We start from the raw sequence: 21666 nt of genomic DNA on the forward strand, positions 1-21666 counted from the left end.
GCTGCGATGCAGCGTTCCTCCTTTATTCCCAATCGAACATGGTTGAACAAGCGGTCACGTGCTCCTGGGTGCCCAAATCACCTGGTCACCACGCCAGCAGGCGACAACTTTCACACCAAACTCGAGTGACAGGACTGCACCCAAAAAAGGTCAAACAGGCTAGTAAGTTGTACCCTGCAGGCACGGTGACCAGGTGACTGGCGTACGCAGGAGCACGTGGCCGCTTGTTCAACCATGTTCGATTGGGAATAAAGGAGGAACGCTGCATCGCAGCCTTTTCGGACCAAAACCAGTCGACTCAGCGTCCAAAAGACTACAACATATGGGCCAATCGCGGTCATCCGTGCTTTTATAAGAACGAAATGGCGCTTTTAGTGACATTTTGCATACAAATCCCCATCTAGTAGGGCGCAGTCACCCAGTTTCAGTGGAAGTGCGCGAGTTCGATTGGGATTCAAGTAGGAAGGGAGCGTCTCAGCTTCCTCGGACCACGACCATTCGACTCAGCACCCCGAAGACTACAACTGGTGAAATTTTAATTTTTGCCTTAACTTCCCCTTTAACTTGAACACCGAAATATATACTGAACAGAATTACCAAATTTCCAGGGTGAACCAATAAAATACACCAAGGATGGCCTTCACCCTGGGAATTAGGTGTTCAGTAATCCTAATTTGAAAGGTTTATAGCAGCAAAGAGACCACTATGTCAGTAAGGCTGTGTTTACATGAGGCGTTTCAACCCGGGTTAAGTTCGACCCGGGTCAGATTTCAACCCATGTACACAAAATGAATGGCGCGTTTACATGACGCATTGCGCTTGACCCGGGTTGAAATTTCGCCCCGGGTTGATTTCAACCCTCCCGAAATCAACCCGGGTCAAGAAAATCTTCTGTGCGTATCTCGCGCCAGGTTTGAACAGCACTGCATATGCGAATTTCGCGCGAACGGATTCACGTGACCATACAGGACTCTAGAAGTGGACTTTTGGCGGCATATCAGCATTTGACCCGGGTCAACTGTCTTCATGTAAATGTAAACGCTCACCTATTTTGTCTATCGTACAGACTTTCAACCCGGGCTGAACTCGACCCGGGTTGAAATTTCTCATGTAAACACAGCCTAAGTGTTCAAACTAGGAAGAACACAGCTTTTAGAATTGAACTTTTTAAGTTAAATTAAAAGAGCCCTTTTAATCACAAGGGTTATCTGTGAAGTGGGCATGGAAGTTGGAAAGGTGTGTGTGTCAACTGAATTTTCTCTTTCGAACCCCATCCCACCCATGCCCACTTCATTCCTGATTATGGCAAACGTGCATAACCCCAAGAGTGTGCAACTGTGCATGTGGGGTCTGGCGTGGCGCGCTGCCCGCAATACGTAGCCACGAACTGTGGTCCATCGAGTCATTAGGGAGGTTTCGCTCTACGTAATTACGTATGAAAATTCGTATGTTGTACGCACCGGGGAGCGAGGGTAACTTTCATGCGTAAATCTCTCTACGGATTTCCGTAGAAAAGCTCTTTCCTACGTTGGGTCCTCCGTAGGATTTTTTGACATATTTTCGCGTTTTCCGGATTTATCCATGGCAACGTTCAAGCCGCGCGAAACACAAGGTACACACACCGTACATCACGTGCAAAATAAAATGGAAACGCGGTTTCGGTTCGTGGTGCATGCGGTGGGCGCATGCAGTCCACGCGTTTCCAAAGCAACAAGGCATGTTTAGCAGTCGTGGAGAAATCACGTAGAGCCAAACCCAACAGCGCTGATTTTTACGTATGAAAATAACGTGCAGTTCCTACGTTATTCTCATACGTAATTCCGTAGAGCGAAATCTCCCTATTATTGATCTGCACCGGTTTCCTGCTTCCAAATCTTCTTTCCTCAGAGACTTCGGATGGTTTTGGACGTGATGCGTAACGCACAGGCATTGTCGTGGAACTTGCCGTATTGCACGTGAAATCGTTGAGCCTTACGCGTAGGCCCGGAAAACTCAAATCCATGCAGCTGTCATGCAGCTGGATCGTCATTTTCACTACGTAATGAAGGCAACGCGCCGCGCATGGAACCCATAGCTCGGAGGTCAGAGTTGCACACCATTGGGGTTATGTACTCTTGATCATGACCGACACATTGAATATATATTTCCCTGAAATGAATAGGCGAAATGCTGTGATTGTGATTGCTCACACCCCTTTCCTGTACTACAACACAATCATATATTTTCACAAGTGGTGCCCACCGAATCGCAAACTTCGAACTGTTCACAAACTTGCGCGCTAAACACTGCAGCCTGAATTTCTAAAACGCAACATTTCAAATTTACACGTTTTAGTAAGAAATCTACTTCCTCCGCATCATTAAAATTGTCGCTTCGCACATCGCAGTGTTTGTGACTTGCTCGTCTTAGTCCGACTTTCGGAATCGCAATTTTCTGTGTTCGAGCATAGGTGCAACCCTTCCTGCGCAATGTCTACTTGTTACTTGTTCTCTTCCACACCAAGCAAATTCATCGCGCTCCGGACTATTCCGCCCCAGAGCGCGTATCGTTTTTCTGGAGTTCGTGCCATCCCACATCGTTCGCATGGGCATTTGTCAAGACTGAAAGCTCGGGTATAAGAGTCCTGGTGTCTCTCCTGAATACGAAAGGCTGAAGTTGACGATGGCAAGAACAAAGTGTTCTCAAATTCCTAAAATGCGCTACGTGTGGCACACGTTGCTGCGAAGGTCGCAGGTCTGAAAACACCAACAAAATCAGCGAAGCACTTGCCAAGGAAAGAAGGTGCAGAACTGCTTACCCCATCCCGCTGGAAGGTCGTTACAGTGTACTTGAAAATGCTAGTTTGCCGTCATCCCCTGCCACCTGGAGGCATGGATCGCTTGAAAACGAAGTTTCTTGACAAGAATTTGAAGGCGCCTCTTGTTCAGCGTATTGTTGAGTGCTGAAGGGTCTGCCTCAAACTCTGATGAAGAGGTCGACCTTAGCTGCAAGCGCAGCAAAGCAGGAGGCCACAAACTAAAGCTTGGTTCGTTGACAATGCTCTGCCTCAATCTCTAGCTGATTTCTTTGCCCTTCGAGTGGAGAAAATAAATTTGAAAAATCGCACTGGGAAGCGACAATTTTAATGATGCGGAGGAAGTAAGCGAGAAATCCCGTAAATTTGAGGGTGATCCAAAGAGTAATATCTGATGACGGAAACACCCAGAAACGCTTTTAATTTTCACTAAATGCATTGCCGTTAGCTTTTTCCTCATGGTTTTGAGCCTTAAATAATCGGCAAATGTGTAGGTGTGGAATGAGGTTGTGTGTCGGATTGCGTTGTGTGCATACACCAATCATACAACTACACACAAGAACACACAGCATACATGCTCACCTTCTCAGAGCTTTGCATGTCGCCATCTCCGTGTTCCGCGCTGATTTTGTGAAGTTCCTCATACAGCCGACCGGCCATGTGAAACTCTCCAGCCAGTCTGAGGCTGCGGACAGCCGGCTCATAGTCATTGACTCGCATGAAGAACTCGGCGGCACGCACAAACCCTAGCCGGGATTTGTGCTGCTCGTTGGTTCGGAGCTTCTTGGCCTCGTTGAAAGCTTGAAAGGCATATGCCTGACATGCACGGTCATGCTCACCAGCCTGTAAGTAAAATTCAGACAACACAACAGGAAACAATCGAAACATACAGATTCATGACCATTTCAATAGCTCCGAACTTTAGAATATCTTTGCCAATCTTTGTAATAATTATTCTAACAAAACGAGGAAAACAGTGGGGCACAAGTTATGTGTTAGAGTCCGCCGAGTAGACTCGATCTTGAACGGTCAGATGTGTATAATACAGCAGATAGCACAACACTGACAAGGAGTCTTGAGACTGTGACATTCCACAACATGAGAGTGAGTTTAAGCACTGCTTGATAGGGCTAACCAACGGCCTTCCAACCTGAAGCGTTCATGGATATCGGTGGTAATTCCAAACAGGGGAAGGTAAGCGCCATAAAGCCGGACACTGTATTGCAATATTTCTTCTGAATTTCTGTTCCCTTCAAAAGGAGACCTATGTGACCACTGAGCAAGTGTGTGTGTGTGTGGGGGGGGGGGGGGGGGTGGTATAATGTAGGCTGCGTGCAACGTTGGTTGACATGCATGCCCTTGCACATGCTGAAAATACTATTCACACTAATGCTTTCGACGGTTCTTTCTTAGCAGCCTTTTATTCTCGTGACAAATCAGGTTAGTGCTTGCTTACCTGCTTGAAGCATTCAGCAGCCATGTCATAGATGCGATGCTCGAGATAATACTCGCCACGGTCTTCCCACTCGGCAGCCGTTGAATGCTTGGAGAAGACATCGGTCAGATCTACAAGATGCAGTATGGGGCAATCAATGCGAGAAGAAAACACCATGAAGACTGTTATCACAACCAGATGCCCTCAGTCAAAGTTAGGACATGCGCCGGTACCTTGCTCTGAACACTGATAGCAAAAATGTTTGTTTTAGAATTACTATTTGACTTATTTGCGGTTGCTGCGTACGCGCATTCTCTGCATATAAATGATGCAAGAAGTACCACAATGGCAAGTTATTTCCGTCTCTTGGAGTTTGCATCCTCCTGCTTGGAAGTCTGGGGAATTTCCCAGCTATGCTGCGCACCACCGTGTAACGGAATCACCCGCCATTCCGTTCCCCGGGACGCAGGACACAAAGGACAAGACTTCTTTGTTACACTATTATATTATTGACATGACGGAAACGCAGACTACACTCAAAGAGCGAACAAGAAGACTGACAAAAGGACTCTTGACTACAACATCGCGCATGCTCATATCACACATGCATGCGACTAGACGAAGACAGTTTGGGGAATGTCATCACACAGGAAAGCAATACATCATTATACAATAACAGTCAATTGGGTACTTGTGACCTGGCACGAGGGTTGAATGAATGCGGAAAATGGGGTTTGCCACGTGTGGCAAGTTGTGCCATTTGGCATGAATCTTCAAGTAGTTTTGGAAAAGGTATGTTACTTGAACGGTAGAATTGTTGCCTGCGGATCACTTTGATGCAAACTCTAGTTGCAACTTAAACCTCTGTTCTCCCTCTACAAGTCGATATATGCCTCTGTGAAGAAAACACGAAGATGGCCTTACTGTTTGCTAGTGGCAATGACTAACACATGCCCGGGTAGTAGTACCAGGAAAGATTTATTTGAGTCACATGATTCTCACCTCCACTGCTTGTATCTCGTACTTGAACCAAGCGACGTCGGCGGAAGTAGTCAAACATTGGAGCACGGCATTCATCATTTTCATCGTACAGCCACACATTGACACGGCTACGGGTTATTGCAGTGTACAGGTACTTCAGCTCCGAGCATAGTACTTTGTGCTTGTCGTTGTTGAAATCCAGTGGCCTTGGGTATTCATAATCGTCATCATCGATTTTAGCAAGGCCTTCTGCTGGGTTCTGCTGCAGCCACTCCTCCAGGTGCTGCGTGACAACTCTCCAATCTTTTTTACTTGCCTGAAAAGAATACAAACAGCGGATAGAACACAGCATTTCACTGTGTGGTTCCAATTCTACATTGTTGGGACTTCCGCGGGAATTCTACGAGTCGTACAGCAACCACCTCTTGCTTGTGCTTGTAGTTAGCAGAACATATCAGGATTCTAGCCAAAGGGGGGTGGGGGTATCGCCCCCCCCCCCCCTGCCTATACTCTGTTTGCGCACCCCCCCCCCCCCCTGTGAAAAAGTGCCGCCACTCATTTTTCCGATTTTCGTGTTTTTCATGCAATTAATGCAGTCGAAAGTCACTGTTGGATGGTTCATAAAGGCACATTTGTCTGGGAAGAAGTCGGGGATTCGCTCCATACAATTGCATTTAGCGTGGCAAGACAATATTGGAAAGTGGAAAAATGGGATGCGGGGTAACTTTTCCCATGTCCCCCCCCCCCTCCCCCCTACTATTTTGACCTGGCTAGAATCCTGCATATTATAGTATACTTTGCAACTGACTGCAACAGACTTATTTTTCATGCACAAGGCTTGAATGAGGAAAAGCAGCATGCTATCTGGATGTCCATTTTGTTAATCAAACTGCGGCGAGTAGTCTGCCTGGGTGTTATGGCGGGTATACGAGTAACTGCTACTGGATATCAAGTGATTTAGTGTAAAGACTCACAGTGTCACACCCCAAAACGAACCCAAATCAAACCAACATGTATGTGCATCAGATACTGGGCCATGCATTCAATATCCAAGCATATCGCCGTGGACAATTCACACTTCGGTAACTGCCAACGAATTCCCAAACAGCCGCCTGATTCATGGATAGCATGGTCAAGTAAAGTTGCGCTCACCGACCCAAAGTGCAAAGCTGGCGCCCTGGACCAGTTCCGATTACATCACTGTACTGGTACTTGTACATGTGTAGTACGTCCAGCCGCATTCGTATTAATTCCAGGGCGTCGAGGGCCGTGCCATTCAGGGCACCAACTATGCACTTTGGGACGGATTTCACCGAGCACAACTGTAGCTGACTACTAGTGTCATGTACATCTGAATGCTCTGTTGAGATTTCACAGGTACCTAATTGAAGTGCACAGGTCCACAGGTACACAGGTACAGCAACACCTGCCAAGGAGACCAGGGGACCACCTGTCAAGGAGACCACTCGGACCAGGGGACCACCTGTCAAGGAGACCACTCGGACAAGGGGACAATCTGTCAAGGAGACCACTCGACCAGGGGATCACCTGTCAAGGAAACCACTCGGACCAGGGGGCCACCTGTCCTAAAAGACCACTGAAACCAGGACCAAAGGGTGCTAATTCCAGTCAAATGACCCTGGATAAGGAGACCACCTGATAACAGACCACATTTTGAAGGTCCCTGATCGGTCGTCTCAGACAGGCTTCACTGCACTACATTGTATTTCGTTACTGTTCATCCATACCTTGGAGTCAGTGAAGAAGTTGTAGAGAAGAACATCGTCGAACTCCAAGCCCTTGGCTTCAAATATTGTCATCTTAAGTGCCATGCCAAATTGGCTCGGAAGTTTTTCCTTCACCTCCGCAGACTGGACAAGAATTACCTGTGAATAGGACCGGCAATGGAATAGAACACATGCACAGAATCCTGATCAGCACATGCTGGTTCGTATTCGTGGATTCCTACGTGGCATGTGCCATACGTCCTCATCCGGCGGATATCATGTGAACAATAATGAATATAAGTAAACCCGGCTGCTGAGACAATGTAATCATGGATAAAACGTTGGTGGACAGTTAGTCATAATTCGTACCATTTTGTCCTTCTCCTTTTCATCCATAAGTAAACCCTTTACTGCATTGTGGTACTGATTCACACTGATCAACTGATGCATGTCAAACAGCCGATTTTCAAAATACATTTCGAGACACATGGAAGAAAACGCCCAAGTAGGATTAGGTCACTGCTCCGAGCTTTTTATACCTATGGAACTCTCCGGGCAGCTGTACATAATTTAATCCTGAGTGGTTCTATCTCCCATGTGTACGAAGGCTCTGCTCTCAGCACATTCAGCACTATTTTTTATTGAAATTATCAAAATAATAAGTGGACTTGGCGGAAAAGTAGCTTTAGCATTCTCAGTCTGTTCAGATTGCAGGGACATAGGCAATTATGAAGAAATCACACCAAAGGGGCATTAGGACAAGAACAAACATTGGCATTTACAATAGCCTACTCACCTGGCGAGCTCCAAACTCAATGTGAGATCCACTGCGTTTGTTTCCGGCCAGAACCATGGATAGGTCAGCCACAGAGTGCGTTTGCAAGATGACTGGCTTTGGCCCATCAAACAGTGCCTTGTCCCGTGGCAAGTTCTCATCAAACGACTGTGGAAAGTAGCGCGATAGGAGGTCGACTACACTCGCTGCCATGCCCAGGACACCGGAGTGAGAGCGATAGTTGTACTCAAGGTGCTTCACTGGTGGTACCCTGATAGCCGCGGCATGATGCGACGGGGCGGTGCCAATCTTCGTGCTTTCATCGTGGAAGAGTGACTTCAGGTCCTTGAAACGGAAGTGCACCCCTCGCATTATGCTCTGCGCTGTGTCGCCAGTCAAGAAGAGCTTGTTGGCATCTTGGCTTGCTCTCAAGATGATTGCCAGCTCAGCTTGTGTGAAGTCCTGAGCTTCGTCCACGTAGAGCCGGTGTAGAGCCCACTCATCTGACATCTTGAAGCCAGGATCTGCCAGTCGCTGGTAAATACTGTGCACAAGGTCACACTCGTCGTATAGACGCCTCCGCTGCAATTCATCTCTGTAGCGCTCAAACACCTCATACACCAGCGACCTATCGCCACTGAAGTTGGACGCCATCTTCTTGCCAAGTTGCTGATATTCATCCTTACTCAGGTAGCTACGCTGCGCGGTGCTGGAAGTCAGAGCTTTGAAGGAGCCCTTGATGAAGGATTTGATCTCTGACCAGATAAGCAGCGGATGGAACCTTTCCCGAATCTTGCTGTTGGCAATCTTTGGCCAGAGCTCGGTGGCAAAGACCTGTGCAGTAAGCACAGACAGCATTGCACTCATAAGCACTGTTCCCTTTCACAGAATGCTCTATTCGCATTAATAAGCTGCACGTATCAATGCGTCTTGGAAAAAGGAATGATAAACTGAAGGCATTTCGACCATAATCTCCACTGCGCCATTCACAGAGTTATCTTCTGATTTTGGTATTTTATCTTCCCCAGTCCTACACAGTCATTGAGTAGAGTGGTGTTGGAGAAAGTCTGCTGTGTGGAAGGTTTTTAACATGCTCATGCCTGCACTGAGTCAGTCAAGTATCAGGAATGTTAGCAGACCATGCAAGCTGCACTTTTGCGGCAGTCGACCTCTTTACGCCCCTCAGCTGTTCAGAGCATTCAATGCAAAATCTTCTTGATGGCGTTACAGCCTATTTCAGGGGCGCTGTAATCGTCCTACAGATGGCTGACCATAACACCCTAAAATACCGTCCGACGTCCCGCTAGTACTAGTGCTAGTACGCTAGCAAGAAGTAACTTACATGGTATGTAACTTCTCGCCTTTGAACGGACACACGCTCATCTTCCACATCTGCCTGGGCTGCATTGCCTTCTTGCTCCTCCTGTTCAGCACCATTTCCTGTGAACTGGTCAAAGCCATCATCACAATCATCCGGCAAATCTTCAACCACCTCATTACCATCCTGGTCTGCGCTTGCAAAGGTGTTGTCTATCGGTGGGCCGTGGGTATGCCGCCGCTCGAAGAAGCTGTGGCCCGGCAAGGAGCCATCCAGCAGCACAAGCCATTGACGTGAAGTCAGGAACAGCGGATAGTGCTGGCCTATCAGATCCTGCAAGCAGGATGGCAGCGGGAGACTGGCGTCGTGCGTCTCAGAGATCTCATCCGTTGAGCCCTGGATCAGCTGAGCAAAGTTGCGGTGCATGCGCTTGCAGAGAATCGGATTCTTGGTGATAAAGACCTGATGCAGATCGTCATAGATTTCAGGTGCAGGGGCATCAGCCTCAGCACCAACTCCACTGTTGGCAGCGCTGCCATCCTCGTAAAGGTTATCGTCTGCATCATAGCCATCATAGTGATAGCCATCGTTGTCACTGTCTTTAAGGTGTCTCAACACACGCGGCAATGTTGGACCAGTGTTGTTCTTGAATGCATTCATCCAGTACTGCTCAAAGTGATACCACATTCGGTAGAGGCAGACCGTAGTTTTACCGGTACCACTGCGTCCGAGAAGGAGCATTGACTCAGTATTGCTGCAGCACACGTATGCTTGCTCTTCTGGAGTGATCAAGAACGGGAAGTTGGTTGGGGTAAGTTGCTCGCGGCGAACGAGAGCATTAGCCAATGGCGTGGTCACTGCGTAGAACTTCAACACATCATACTCTTGCTCATCAGCATTGGCAGGAGCATGGAGTTTGACCATTCCTTTGGCTTTACCAGGGGTGCCTGCTCCAGTGTCCGAGAACACCTTGGGAATGACAGCACCGTTGTGTCTCATTGCTTCCATTACGCCGGTACAATGTCGCAGTGTTCTCTCCACTGCTGATGTGCTGCCTCGCTTATGGCACTGGCAAATGTGCGTCAAGCGCCTCTGGATGTCACCGTCGGATGCTAGTACGTCCCACACCCGCAACACTTCAGTGAAGACCATTCGACTTCTGTCAACATCCTCAGCACTCGCAACGACAGACAGGTCGGAGCGACGGGGTGAGAAAGCCACGGATTTCTGCCAGATGATGACGACATTCTCATCCGCAACTTTCCAGGTAAACAGATTACAGGAGCTATCCACGTCATCCAGCTCCACTGGACAGCATGCCACCTGTGGCCAGCTACCAGTAGTTAGCTGTGCCAAGCATCGGATGACCTTCAGTCGTGTGCCAGCAGACAGTGCCTTGTCTTTGAGTTGGAATATGACTTCTGGACTGCACTGCAGCTCCCACGCACCCTTGTTGAATTTTTCCAGAAGCTTCTGGTCATCTTCGTGCAGGTCATCGTCAGCGGTTGCTTGCTCCTCACTTTGTGCCGTGCAATCAACTGCCTCAGCCTCCTCCTCTTCTTGAACACCATACTCATCGCGGCGTTCCTAAGGCAAGCAGAACAACGGGAATTCACGCACTCATGAGCACATGCAATAAGGGAAAACGTTCTTCCTCCAGCAAAGCACAAAGTGACCGCGTTCAGTCTTGTTCTGCTCACATTTCCTATTGGCAACAGGTTTTGGGGGACGTTTATCAATGCACTGATCGTGTATACAGTTCCCATGTAGATAACCCCCAGTGCAGAAGACAGTCCTTAGAGAACATGTAGATAACCCAGTCCTCAGAGAACATTTGCTTACCTCAGCATAGTCCTTCATAGTCTTGATAGCAGATAGGATGTCGCCAAGCAGCATAGCCTTCTCCGCTGCCATTGTCTTCCTTGTTCCCACGGGCTTCACTGAAGTCTGGGTTTGAAGTTCTGGATGGGAAGACGTGTCTGCCTGTGATGTGGTTCTTTCATGTGCCTGCCGATCTGGCTTTCCTCCACTTTGCGATCGCTGAAACTCTGGTTTGCTGTAGACGTGCCTTTGCTGCAGTTCGGATCTGCCTCCACCGTTCTCAGCATGTGCGTCCACAGTGTCCGGTACACTTGCACCAGCATACGGAGATGTAGCTACATGCTTGCTCGGTGTAGTGGCTAGGGCACTCCTCCACGCTGCAGCCTGCCTCTTTGCCTTCTTCTTTTTCCTCTTCTTCTGCTTGCTCGATTCGTGCACGGACCCAGCTGTCAGTCCTGTTTTCTCTGGTTCTGAGATCGCGGCTTCTTCAGCTCCTTCCGACACCTCTGCTTCAGCCTCTGATGTTTTATCACTGGTCTTGACCATTGCGGTGTCAATGCTGACATTGCTGGTCTTGGCTTTGACAGTGTCAACGCTGATGGCATGATCAAGTTTGCCTTCCGTCGTTTCCTTTGATTCAGCCAGTGTCACTTGTGCTGCACTAGCACTGGACTCTGAAGGATGAACCTTCAACTTAGCTTCATCAGTGTGACATTCATTCCATTTCTTTCTCATTTCAGCTAGAACCCTGCCACGGTGATCACCCCGTTTTAGTACCTGTGAAACAATGGGACACAACAACAACAAAAATATAAGAGCATTATTTGAAAGCAACCGATGGCGGGGTCTTACAGATGTGCATTCCTTCCCGGTTTTGCCGCCTCCATTGCTTCATGATGGAGTCTTGTACACATGCAGGCATGGTAGGCTATCAATAGGCTAAGGGACCTCGAGGAAATTACCTGGACAGGAACTGCATGCTTGGCTTCAACTTCTTACACCAGAAATCCCATGACATTCTTCCAGAAATACTTCAGTAGATGGATACACTGGAGAATGTTCTTTGTGATGCATATGGTGTCTAGGCCCAGCCCCGATCTGCACAGATACTGGTCACAGGTGACTTTTAGAAAATTTAATTGAAGTTCAGAAAGCTATCAATCATGCTTACTCGCTCTGGAGGTGGATCAAACTTGACAGGGTCGATGCCGTAAGTCACATTTGCCAGCTCCTCAATCACCTTGACACCGATTTCCTGGCGATTTCCTCTGCAGGCGAGATCAAAGGGACTTTCCCTGCGACTGTTGCATATCCAGTCACTCGTCTTCTCCTTCTCTCGGGACATGAATTGAAGCATACGACGTAGCTCTTCCAAGCCTGCATGGGGGAGAGTGAAGCAAAGATCAAGAAAAGAGAGCCGCTTGTTTATGTTTTGTTTGTCCAGTCACTCAGTGAAGCTGTGGACATCGCACAGGGTGTACCATGTAGTGCCAGAGTCAATCATTTCCCGGACTGGCGGAGCTAGTATACAGTGGTTGAACATACCTCTCTTTAAGACTACCGCGAGGCAGAATGGATGGCAAAGGTCCCTGATAAAGACTTGAAGTATTTTTTTACATTCAGCAGGGTCTCACCTGGCTGCACCTCCAGACCACGGCAATTCCTAGTTGCCCGATGATCACGAATACCGTGGAACTACATCGCATTGCACTGCAAAGCTTTCAGTTATGACTAGTTCAGCTCATGTCACATGAGAGCGTTATCTACAATCCGTTCACAAATTATTGATATTAGGCCCTTTTCAAATCCGATTTAGTTTGTATCAGGCTAAATAACCCACATCTAATTAGTCCGGAAACGGGTTTCGGACCAGCATATCTGCACAACTATCAATGCTAAACCCGGCCGAAAGAATGGCTCTGTTATGGTCCACCTTTTGGAGAAATACATATCAAAAATATATATACTGGGAAGATAGCAATGAATAAAAATGGAAAAAGCACTTTGGAAAAAGTCAATCATGGACCCATTTATGGTCAAAAGCAAGATGTAATATCATTATTTTCTGAATGGCCAGTACGGACAACATACTGAGTCGACTTACCACCTGATTTTGCCTTGAGTGCAAACTGCGTTGCAGCATGGAGTGGAGACACATCTGCACATGGTGGCTCGCCGAATATTGTTGGAGGGCTTGCACCCCACTCCAGGAGAAGCAAGAAGATCTTTTCTCGGAACGGCGCCATTGTCCAGATTGCTCGTAGCGGATGCACAGCGTGTGCGTTGGGCACATTCCAATTAGCGCCGAGCAGGTGCAGCTGATGCAGTACAGTGCGGCTGCTAAACTTACTGCCACTGGAGAGGAGATCGGTGACGGACAGCCTGCGCCCGTCATTTATCCTCAAGCGAGGAAAATGGCGCAGGATGCCACATGGTGAAGCCTGGTACTTGCGCTTGTTTAACGTGTCCACTCCGGACGACCCAGCCAGCAGATACGCCAGCTGTTCCCACGACTTATTCTTGATGAAATGCTCGATGACCATCGCGAAGTGTTGTTCATTCTGAAGACTGCTATCCAAACAGAGCTCCTTGAAGCATCCATCTGAGCGACAAAATTCACAGAATGCAGAGGTGGTTATACTTGTGACTGGTGAATACTAAAAGTCACTGATGTGAACATGCCTTCTCAGACTTGACATGACTTCTCCTGCAAGGGAGCTTTGATATACTAGTATTTACTTTCAATTATTTCATACATCCGTAAATAAAAGCTGCTTACCATAATATGCTGAGTGACACTTCACACTTGAATCGCATATGCATGTGTGTGTATCTCAGGTCATTCCAACTTCTCAAGTAAACAGTGCATGGCTCTAGAGCTGCAGCACGCATACTTTAGGAACACTACAAACAAGACAGTGTAGAAACTAGAAACCCAGTGCCGGAAAGACCAGTTGGAAGACGAAAAAGCTAAAAGGGAATAGAACTTAAAGGGGAAGTATGCCCTAAAATCATATTTTCACCAGTTGTAGTCTTCTGGGTGCTGAGTCGAATGGTCTTGGTCCGAGGAAGCTGCGACGCTCCCTTCCTTCTTTTTTCCCAATCGAACCCGCGCACTTCCACCGAAACTGGGTGACTGCGCCCTACTAGATGGGGATTTGTATGCAAAATCTCACTAAAAGTGCTCTGACGTTCTTATAAAAGCACGGATGACCGCGATTGGCCCATATGTTGTAGTCTTTTGGACGCTGAGTCGACTGGTTTTGGTCCGAAAAGGCTGCGATGCAGCGTTCCTCCTTTATTCCCAATCGAACATGGTTGAAGAAGCAGTCACGTGCTCCTGGGTGCCCAAATCACCTGGTCACCACGCCAGCAGGTGACAACTTTCACACCAAGGTTCAACTCGAGTTCAACTCGAGTGACAGGACTGCACCCAAAAAAGGTCAAACAGGCTAGCAAGTTGTACCCTGCAGGCACGGTGACCAGGTGACTGGTGTACGCAGGAGCACGTAACCGCTTGTTCAACCATGTTCGATTGGGAATAAACGAGGAACGCTGCATCGCAGCCTTTTCGGACCAAAACCAGTCGACTCAGCGTCCAAAAGACTACAACATATGGGCCAATCGCGGTCATCCGTGCTTTTATAAGAACGAAATGGCGCTTTTAGTGACATTTTGCATACAAATCCCCATCTAGTAGGGCGCAGTCACCCAGTTTCGATGGAAGTGCGCGAGTTCGATTGGGAATAAAGAAGGAAGGGAGCGTCTCAGCTTCCTCGGACCAAGACCATTCGACTCAGTACCCCGAAGACTACAACTGGTGAAAATTTGATTTTAGGGTATACTTCCCCTTTAAGAAGTGCCATTGGCTTACCTGAGCGGCTCAGTGCAGCAATCACCACAGCTTTATGCAGCGTAGTGCTGAAGTCTTCGAGAGAGAAGTAGTCTGGCCCATTCTCCATAGCCTGGTACTGCTCTAAGCGATAGGTCAGTGCCTCACCGATACGTCCCAGCTTCAGAGCTGCATCAGCCCTGCGCTGGTGGGCCTAAAAGAAATAACCGAATCCAAGATATACCGGTATTCAAGTAATAGTCTAAGCGGTCTCACACGAAGTCACTCCAATTCACTGCAGTAGCTTTGAAATACAAATTGTGTGCTAGATTCCCAGTTTGAGCGAGGGATATTTCTATCACCAGAATACCCATCTGGTATAAGGTGCCTGACCTGTCTTGGGGAAGTGTATCGGTGACAATGCAGAGGAAAATTGCACCACCCTCAAATCACCATGCTGAACTGATTTAAAACTTGAGGTGGCTTACACCTCCTGCCGTTAGGTAACACATCCTGCTCTTGGCTTACACCTCCTGCCCTTGGCGAACGCTTCCTGCCCTTGGCCAACACCTCCTGCCCTTGGCGAACGCTTCCTGCCCTTGGCTAACACCTCCTGCCCTTGGCTATCACCTCCTGCCCTTGGCTAATACCTCCTGCCCTTGGCTAACACCTCCCACCCTTGGCTAACGCCTCCTGCCCTTGGCTAACACCTCCTGCCCTTGGCTAACACCTCCTGCCCTTGGCGAACGCTTCCTGCCCTTGGCCAACACCTCCTGCCCTTGGCGAACGCTTCCTGCCCTTGCCTAACACCTCCTGCCCTTGGCTATCACCTCCTGCCCTTGGCTAATATCTCCTGCCCTTGGCTAACACCTCCCGCCCTTGGCTAACACCTCCGTCCCATGGCTAATGCCTCCTGCCCATGGCTAACACCTCCTGCCCTTGGCTAACACCTCCTGCCCTTGGCTAACACCTCCTGTCCATGGCTAACACCTCCTGCCCTTGGCTAACACCCCCCCCCCCCGCCCTTGGTTAACACCTCCTGCTCTTGGCTAACACATCCTGCCCTTGGCTAATACCTCCTGCCCTTGGCTAACACCGCCTGCCCTTGGCTAACACCTCCTGCCCTTGGCTAACACCTCCTGCCCATGGCTAACACCTCCCGCCCTTGGCTAACACCTCCCGCCCTTGGCTAACGCTTCCTATCCATGGCTAACACATCCTGCCCTTGGCTAACACTCCCCCCCCCCCGCCCTTGGCTAACACCCCCTGCCATTGGCTAACACCCCCCCCCCCCCCGCCCTTGGCTAACACCTCCTGCCCATGGCTAATACCTCCTGCCCTTGACTAACACCTCCCGCCCTTGGCTAACACCTCCTGCCCTTGGCTAACGCCTTCTGCCCATGGCTAATACCTCCTGCCCTTGGCTAACACCTCCTGCCCTCGGCTAACACCTCCTGCCCTTGGCTAACACCTCCTGCCCTTGGCTAATACCTCCTGCCCTTGGCTTACACCTCCTGCCCTTGGCTAATACCTCCTGCCCTTGGCTAACACCTCCCACCCTTGGCTAACGCCTCCTGCCCTTGGCTAACACCTCCTGCCCTTGGCTAACACCTCCTGCCCTTGGCGAACGCTTCCTGCCCTTGGCCAACACCTCCTGCCCTTGGCGAACGCTTCCTGCCCTTGGCTAACACCTCCTGCCCTTGGCTATCACCTCCTGCCCTTGGCTAATATCTCCTGCCCTTGGCTAACACCTCCCGCCCTTGGCTAACACCTCCGTCCCATGGCTAATGCCTCCTGCCCATGGCTAACACCTCCTGCCCTTGGCTAACACCTCCTGCCCTTGGCTAACACCTCCTGTCCATGGCTAACACCTCCTGCCCTTGGCTAACACCCCCCCCCCCCCGCCCTTGGTTAACACCTCCTGCTCTTGGCTAACACATCCTGCCCTTGGCTAGCACCTCCTGCCCTTGGCTAATACCTCCTGCCCTTGGCTAACACCTCCTGCCCTTGGCTAACACCTCCTGCCCATGGCTAATACCTCCTGCCCTTGGCTAACACCTCCCGCCCTTGGCTAACGCTTCCTGTCCATGGCTAACACCTCCTGCCCTTGGCTAACACCCCCCCCCCCCCCGCCCTTGGCTAACACCTTCTGCCCTTGGCTAACACCTCCTGCCCTTGGCTAACACCTCCTGCCCATGGCTAATACCTCCTGCCCTTGGCTAACACCTCTCGCCCTTGGCTAACACCTCCTGCCCTTGGCTAACACCTCCTGCCCTTGGCTAATACCTCCTGCCCTTGGCTTACACCTCCTGCCCTTTGCTAATACCTCCTGCCCTTGGCTAACACCTCCCACCCTTGGCTAACGCCCCCTGCCCTTGGCTAACACCTCCTGCCCATGGCTAACACCTCCTGCCCTTGGCTAATACCTCCTGCCCTTGGCTTACACCTCCTGCCCTTGGCTAATACCTCCTGCCCTTGGCTAACACCTCCCACCCTTGGCTAACGCCTCCTGCCCTTGGCTAACACCTCCTGGCCATGGCTAATACCTCCTGCCCTTGGCTAACACCTCCCGCCCTTGGCTATTACCTCCTGCCCATGGCTAACACCTCCTGCCCTTGGCTAACACCTCCTGCCCTTGGCTAACACCTCCTGCCACTGGCTAACACCTCCTGCCCATGGCTAATGCCTCCTGTCCATGGCTAACACCTCCTGCCCTTGGCTAACACATCCTGCCCTTGGCTAGCACCTCCTGCCCTTGGCTAACACCGCCTGCCCTTGTGATAAGAATAGACCATGGGCTACCATAACCTTTCCAACACTCGTAGTCAGCATGTGCAGTCGTGCTCACAAATACCCAGGATCAGGAGTGAGTGAGCACTGGGACTAGACTACTGCAAAGCCTATGCAGTGTTCGTAGGGCTGGGATTGTGCAGTGTCCAGCGCTAACTGACTCACGAGGTTTGATTTTTGCAGCACTGACTAAAAGCATGGTCTGGTCATGCTGCGCACCCAGAACTGAGATGCAAGATGATTTTCTGCCAAAGCGTCATGGTGAAGTGCCGGATTGTCTGTAACATCCTGGTGATACCATTGTGCATGGTGAAAGCTATGCGATGTGTCACACACACGATTTTGGTACCAGACATTGTATCTAGCAACACACTTTCAAACTGCAGTTCCTTCTGAAATCATTGATGTTTGCCGCTTTTCAAACCTGAACCAATCAGGCTCGAAACTTGATTCGAATTATGCCAGAAATGGGTTTCGGACCAGCAACTCATGAATTGACCTTAGAAACACAATTGGAAGAGTACCCCACACATGCAAATCAGAAGAAGCTCAACTTCTGACTTATGTATGGTCTCTTTCTGAATGAACTGTGGCCGGGCTGGGAATTGCAAGAAAGAATTGATGAGTTGCTCAAAAGCTCAAAAAGGGCTGTGCCATTGCTCAAGCAAACATACCCCAGAGAGCACTGTGGACAGTGGACTTGCAAGCAATAAAATTTCACGTGCTGTAGCTGCTTTCCAATGAAAAATGCTATTTAGCCTTCTCTTGACGCTAGCTTGTGTTCAAAAATCTGTAAATCATTTTCATTTATCTACGTACGCCATATACATTTATCTTCGTGCGTCAGATAAACTTTTACGAGCACACGTGGGAACATACCTTCACGTAATAGGGATCGATTTGAACGCACGAATGCGCATCGTTCAAAGCTTGCTCAAAGAATTGGCACTTAATCCAACAGGACGATCTGTTGTAGAGTGTAGTCTTCGCAAACGTTGAATCAGGAGCCAGCTCAAAACTTTGAGTATACAGATCAATAGCTGGTTGAAGTTGACCTTGCTTTTGAAATTCATTCCCAGCAAGCACGAGTTCCTTAGACCGCTTGATTTCCTCTGGTGTTGATGTCACAGGCATGTCTTCAAACACCGGGCCATGCACTGTGTGTGGATCATCTTCACGGAGTGCAGCTTGTCTGAGCTGCGGGTCAGGTGGCGTCTTCACTGAGGAGTTGCTCTTAGTGCCTTGTTGAACGGCGCCCTTGTCTGTGCTTGAATCACCAGGCTTTTTCGGCGGGTCTCGAGGCTTGCCAGCCACACTGGTCTTTTGTTGTCGTGATGGTTGCTCAGTATGATCCTTTTCAGGTGCAGCAGTAGGTTTTGGCGTTGTTGTAGCAGTGGTGACAGGGGCAGCTGCTTTGTCGGCTGTTTGTGCTGCTGCAGATGATGAGCTCATGTCCAGTTTTCTACTCACCGGCTTTTCTGTGCCATGTTCACCAGCTCGCTCAGATGTTTTCTTTTCGGGAATCATCTTCTCTTTCTGTTGGGTACTAGATTTGCCCTCACTGGCTGTAGTAGTGGACGAGGTACTCTTTTCAGGTGACCCATAGTGTGCTCTCAAGTTGGAGGCGAAGTCAACACCGGACTTTTGGGCTTTTGGTGCCGAGTCACGAGTCGACGCAAGCCGAGCCGTTTCTTCCTTGCTCGGTTCGTTGGCTGGTGGTGCAGGCTTAGCTGGGGTCTTCTTGCTGGATGTTTGGAATACTCCGCGTAGATTGTTGTCAAATTGTGTCTGACCTTTCCCAGCGTGGACTGACTTAGCTGTAGCAGACGCATTCTTAGCGCTGCTGCTGCTTGTTGACTTCTCTGCTTGCTTACGGGAACCGCTGTTGCCGCCAGTGGCAGCATTGCCTTGCTTCTTTTTTGTACTGGCTGAAGCGGACTGGGCTGCCTGTTGCCTTACAGAAGATTTCCTTGCTAGCTGAGACATGTCTGATATGTGGGGCTCCGCTGCCACCTTTCCACCTCTTGACGCTTGCCCAGATGTATCTTTACTGATTGATTCTGCCTGGCTCTCGGCACTGGCAGTAGGTGTTTCCTCTACTTCAAGGCCTTGGAATCGAGAGCCGTGTACCCGGGCAGAGGCTGGTTGCACTCGAGGTTGCTTGTCACTCGTGACCAGAGAAGGCAAGCTACCATTGTCCGGAGCTGATTGCCACTGCACATAGTGTGTGTCATGACCATTACCAGTGCCACTGTTATTCTCTATGTAACTCATCTGGCTAGTTGCATCGCCAATACCCACACCGCCTCCACCATACACCTTGTCTGAAGCATTGCTGTGTCCGCTGTTACCGCGTCCATTTTGGCCGGCTGAGCCGCGGACCGTACTTGTTCCACGAGTGCTGCCCTCCACTGGATTGCCTCCTGCATTTCCTTGAGATGTGGCTGACATCATGCGGCTCCGGCTGTTTGCTTGAGATGGCGGCTGAGTTTTGACTGTCGTTGTTTCATTGCCAACAGACTCCAGTGAGCTTCTCTTCTGTTTTACATCACTGGGAAGTTCACAAGCCTGGCTATCCGATGAGCCCGTGGAAAAGGATTGGGCGTGCGCTGACCATGAGTCAAACTCACTCGTCCCAGAGCTTGACGAAGTTATTGATCTTGTGTTCGAACTAGCAGAAGGTGTCATCGTGACTGTCACTGTTTTCGTCGTAGTGGTTGTGAACGTCACGCTGTTATCCCTTGCTGATATGGTAGTGGATGTATTCTGCATTGTTGTGGCTGTCACTTCGGACGTTTTTAGCTGCGAGAACAGATCGCACCAATCTCCTGTGCCCGACGCTGGTGCACGACCACCACCGGCTCCCTGAGCTGTGTGCGCCGTGCGCTGTTGTTGTTGCTGCTGCTGATGAGGATAGTGCTGTTGCTGATGGTAGTGTTGCTGCTGTTGCTGGTAGTGGTGATGGGGCTGCTGCTGAGCAGTGGCCCCATACCCATAGAGATCTAGCTGCTCTGGCATGTACTGGGGCAGCTGCTGCTGCTGCTGCTGCTGTTGATGATGATACGCTGAGCCGGCCGGGTATTGGTGATACGAGGTATTACCATGTGACGGCAGATGCCCAGCTTGGGGATAATAGTGTTGTGTTGCAGCATATTGACGGCCTGCTCCCTGCTGGCCATATCTGGCCTGGGAATACTGGTACTGAGGTGCACTTAGACCCAGCCCTTCATCATATCCACCTACTGTTCCTGCTGTTGCTGCAGCTGCTGCCTGCTGAGAAGGCATGCCTGCATAGTATGAGCTGTCGTACTGCACATCACCATGGTGATAACGCTGGTTTCCATAGCGATAGTCATGCGCCGCTGGATGGGCTTGGTTGGGCTGGATGTCCGCAGCCTTACCCCAGCTGCGCTTAAGGTCAAAGAAATCGCTTGTACCCGATGCAGCATCGGGATCTGCTGAATTCGTGGCGGTGCTGGACGCACCTGTCTGGCTTGCTTGCTGTGTAGATGGCCCGCCGGGCTGTACAAAACACAACACAAGCGTATGCCACTTGTGAACATCCTATTGTGTATGGTTGTATCACATAACTGCTACCTACCCGATGTGGAAATGCATACAGCTAGTCCAAGTCCAAGTAACAAGTGAAACGGTCACATTCATACATTGAAGATCTTGAAGTATGCGGTGACAGCACCACCTCAAAATCCATAAGTCAATCTTATGCCAGGGCGGCTATATTGTATGTGCCGTGCTATAACTTATACATGTACATGTATTCGGATATTGTAGGCTATCAGAATCAGCTATAAGTACTGTAAAACGGCTAATTTATTATAACGCCGGTGATATTATAGCGATTTTAGCGAAAGGAGTGTTTTCGCTAAGGTTTTCCTGCGCCAAAACAAAATTTGACATGTACAGTACTGTACCAGTCATCTTCTTTTTTTTACTCTGAAACTCAGATCGCTAACATATTCATCGCTAATTGGTCCTGATTCAGAAAACGCTAAAAATTGTACCCGCTGAAATTAGCCATTCTACAGTAACTTGTGTAGGCAAAACACAAGCGATACTCATGCCGCTCTCTGTCGCTACACTCAGTGACTGTGCACTAATCAGATAGTAATCTTCTCTGCCTGAATTCTTTTCCCTAGCCAATGCATCATTCTGTCTATAACTACGATTGCGGT

General features: G+C 49.4%; 1 protein-coding gene across 1 annotated transcript in view; it reads right to left on the minus strand.

Moving 5' to 3' along the window:
- LOC135805866 (uncharacterized) overlaps positions 1–21666 on the minus strand; it is a 28221-nt gene that overhangs the window by 6198 nt on the left and 357 nt on the right. Inside the window, exons 2-12 of the mRNA XM_065319985.1 lie at positions 18353–20995; positions 14726–14897; positions 12956–13453; positions 12023–12228; positions 10873–11628; positions 9055–10617; positions 7734–8546; positions 6959–7096; positions 5232–5526; positions 4251–4360; positions 3377–3637 (exon numbers count right to left, since the gene is read on the minus strand). Of these exons, the coding sequence (XP_065176057.1) occupies positions 3377–3637; positions 4251–4360; positions 5232–5526; positions 6959–7096; positions 7734–8546; positions 9055–10617; positions 10873–11628; positions 12023–12228; positions 12956–13453; positions 14726–14897; positions 18353–20995 (7455 nt within the window). The remainder of the gene's footprint in view (positions 1–3376; positions 3638–4250; positions 4361–5231; positions 5527–6958; positions 7097–7733; positions 8547–9054; positions 10618–10872; positions 11629–12022; positions 12229–12955; positions 13454–14725; positions 14898–18352; positions 20996–21666) is intronic.

The sequence above is a fragment of the Sycon ciliatum genome, chromosome 1 (assembly GCF_964019385.1).
Source record: "Sycon ciliatum chromosome 1, ocSycCili1.1, whole genome shotgun sequence".
Classification (NCBI taxonomy): domain Eukaryota; kingdom Metazoa; phylum Porifera; class Calcarea; order Leucosolenida; family Sycettidae; genus Sycon; species Sycon ciliatum.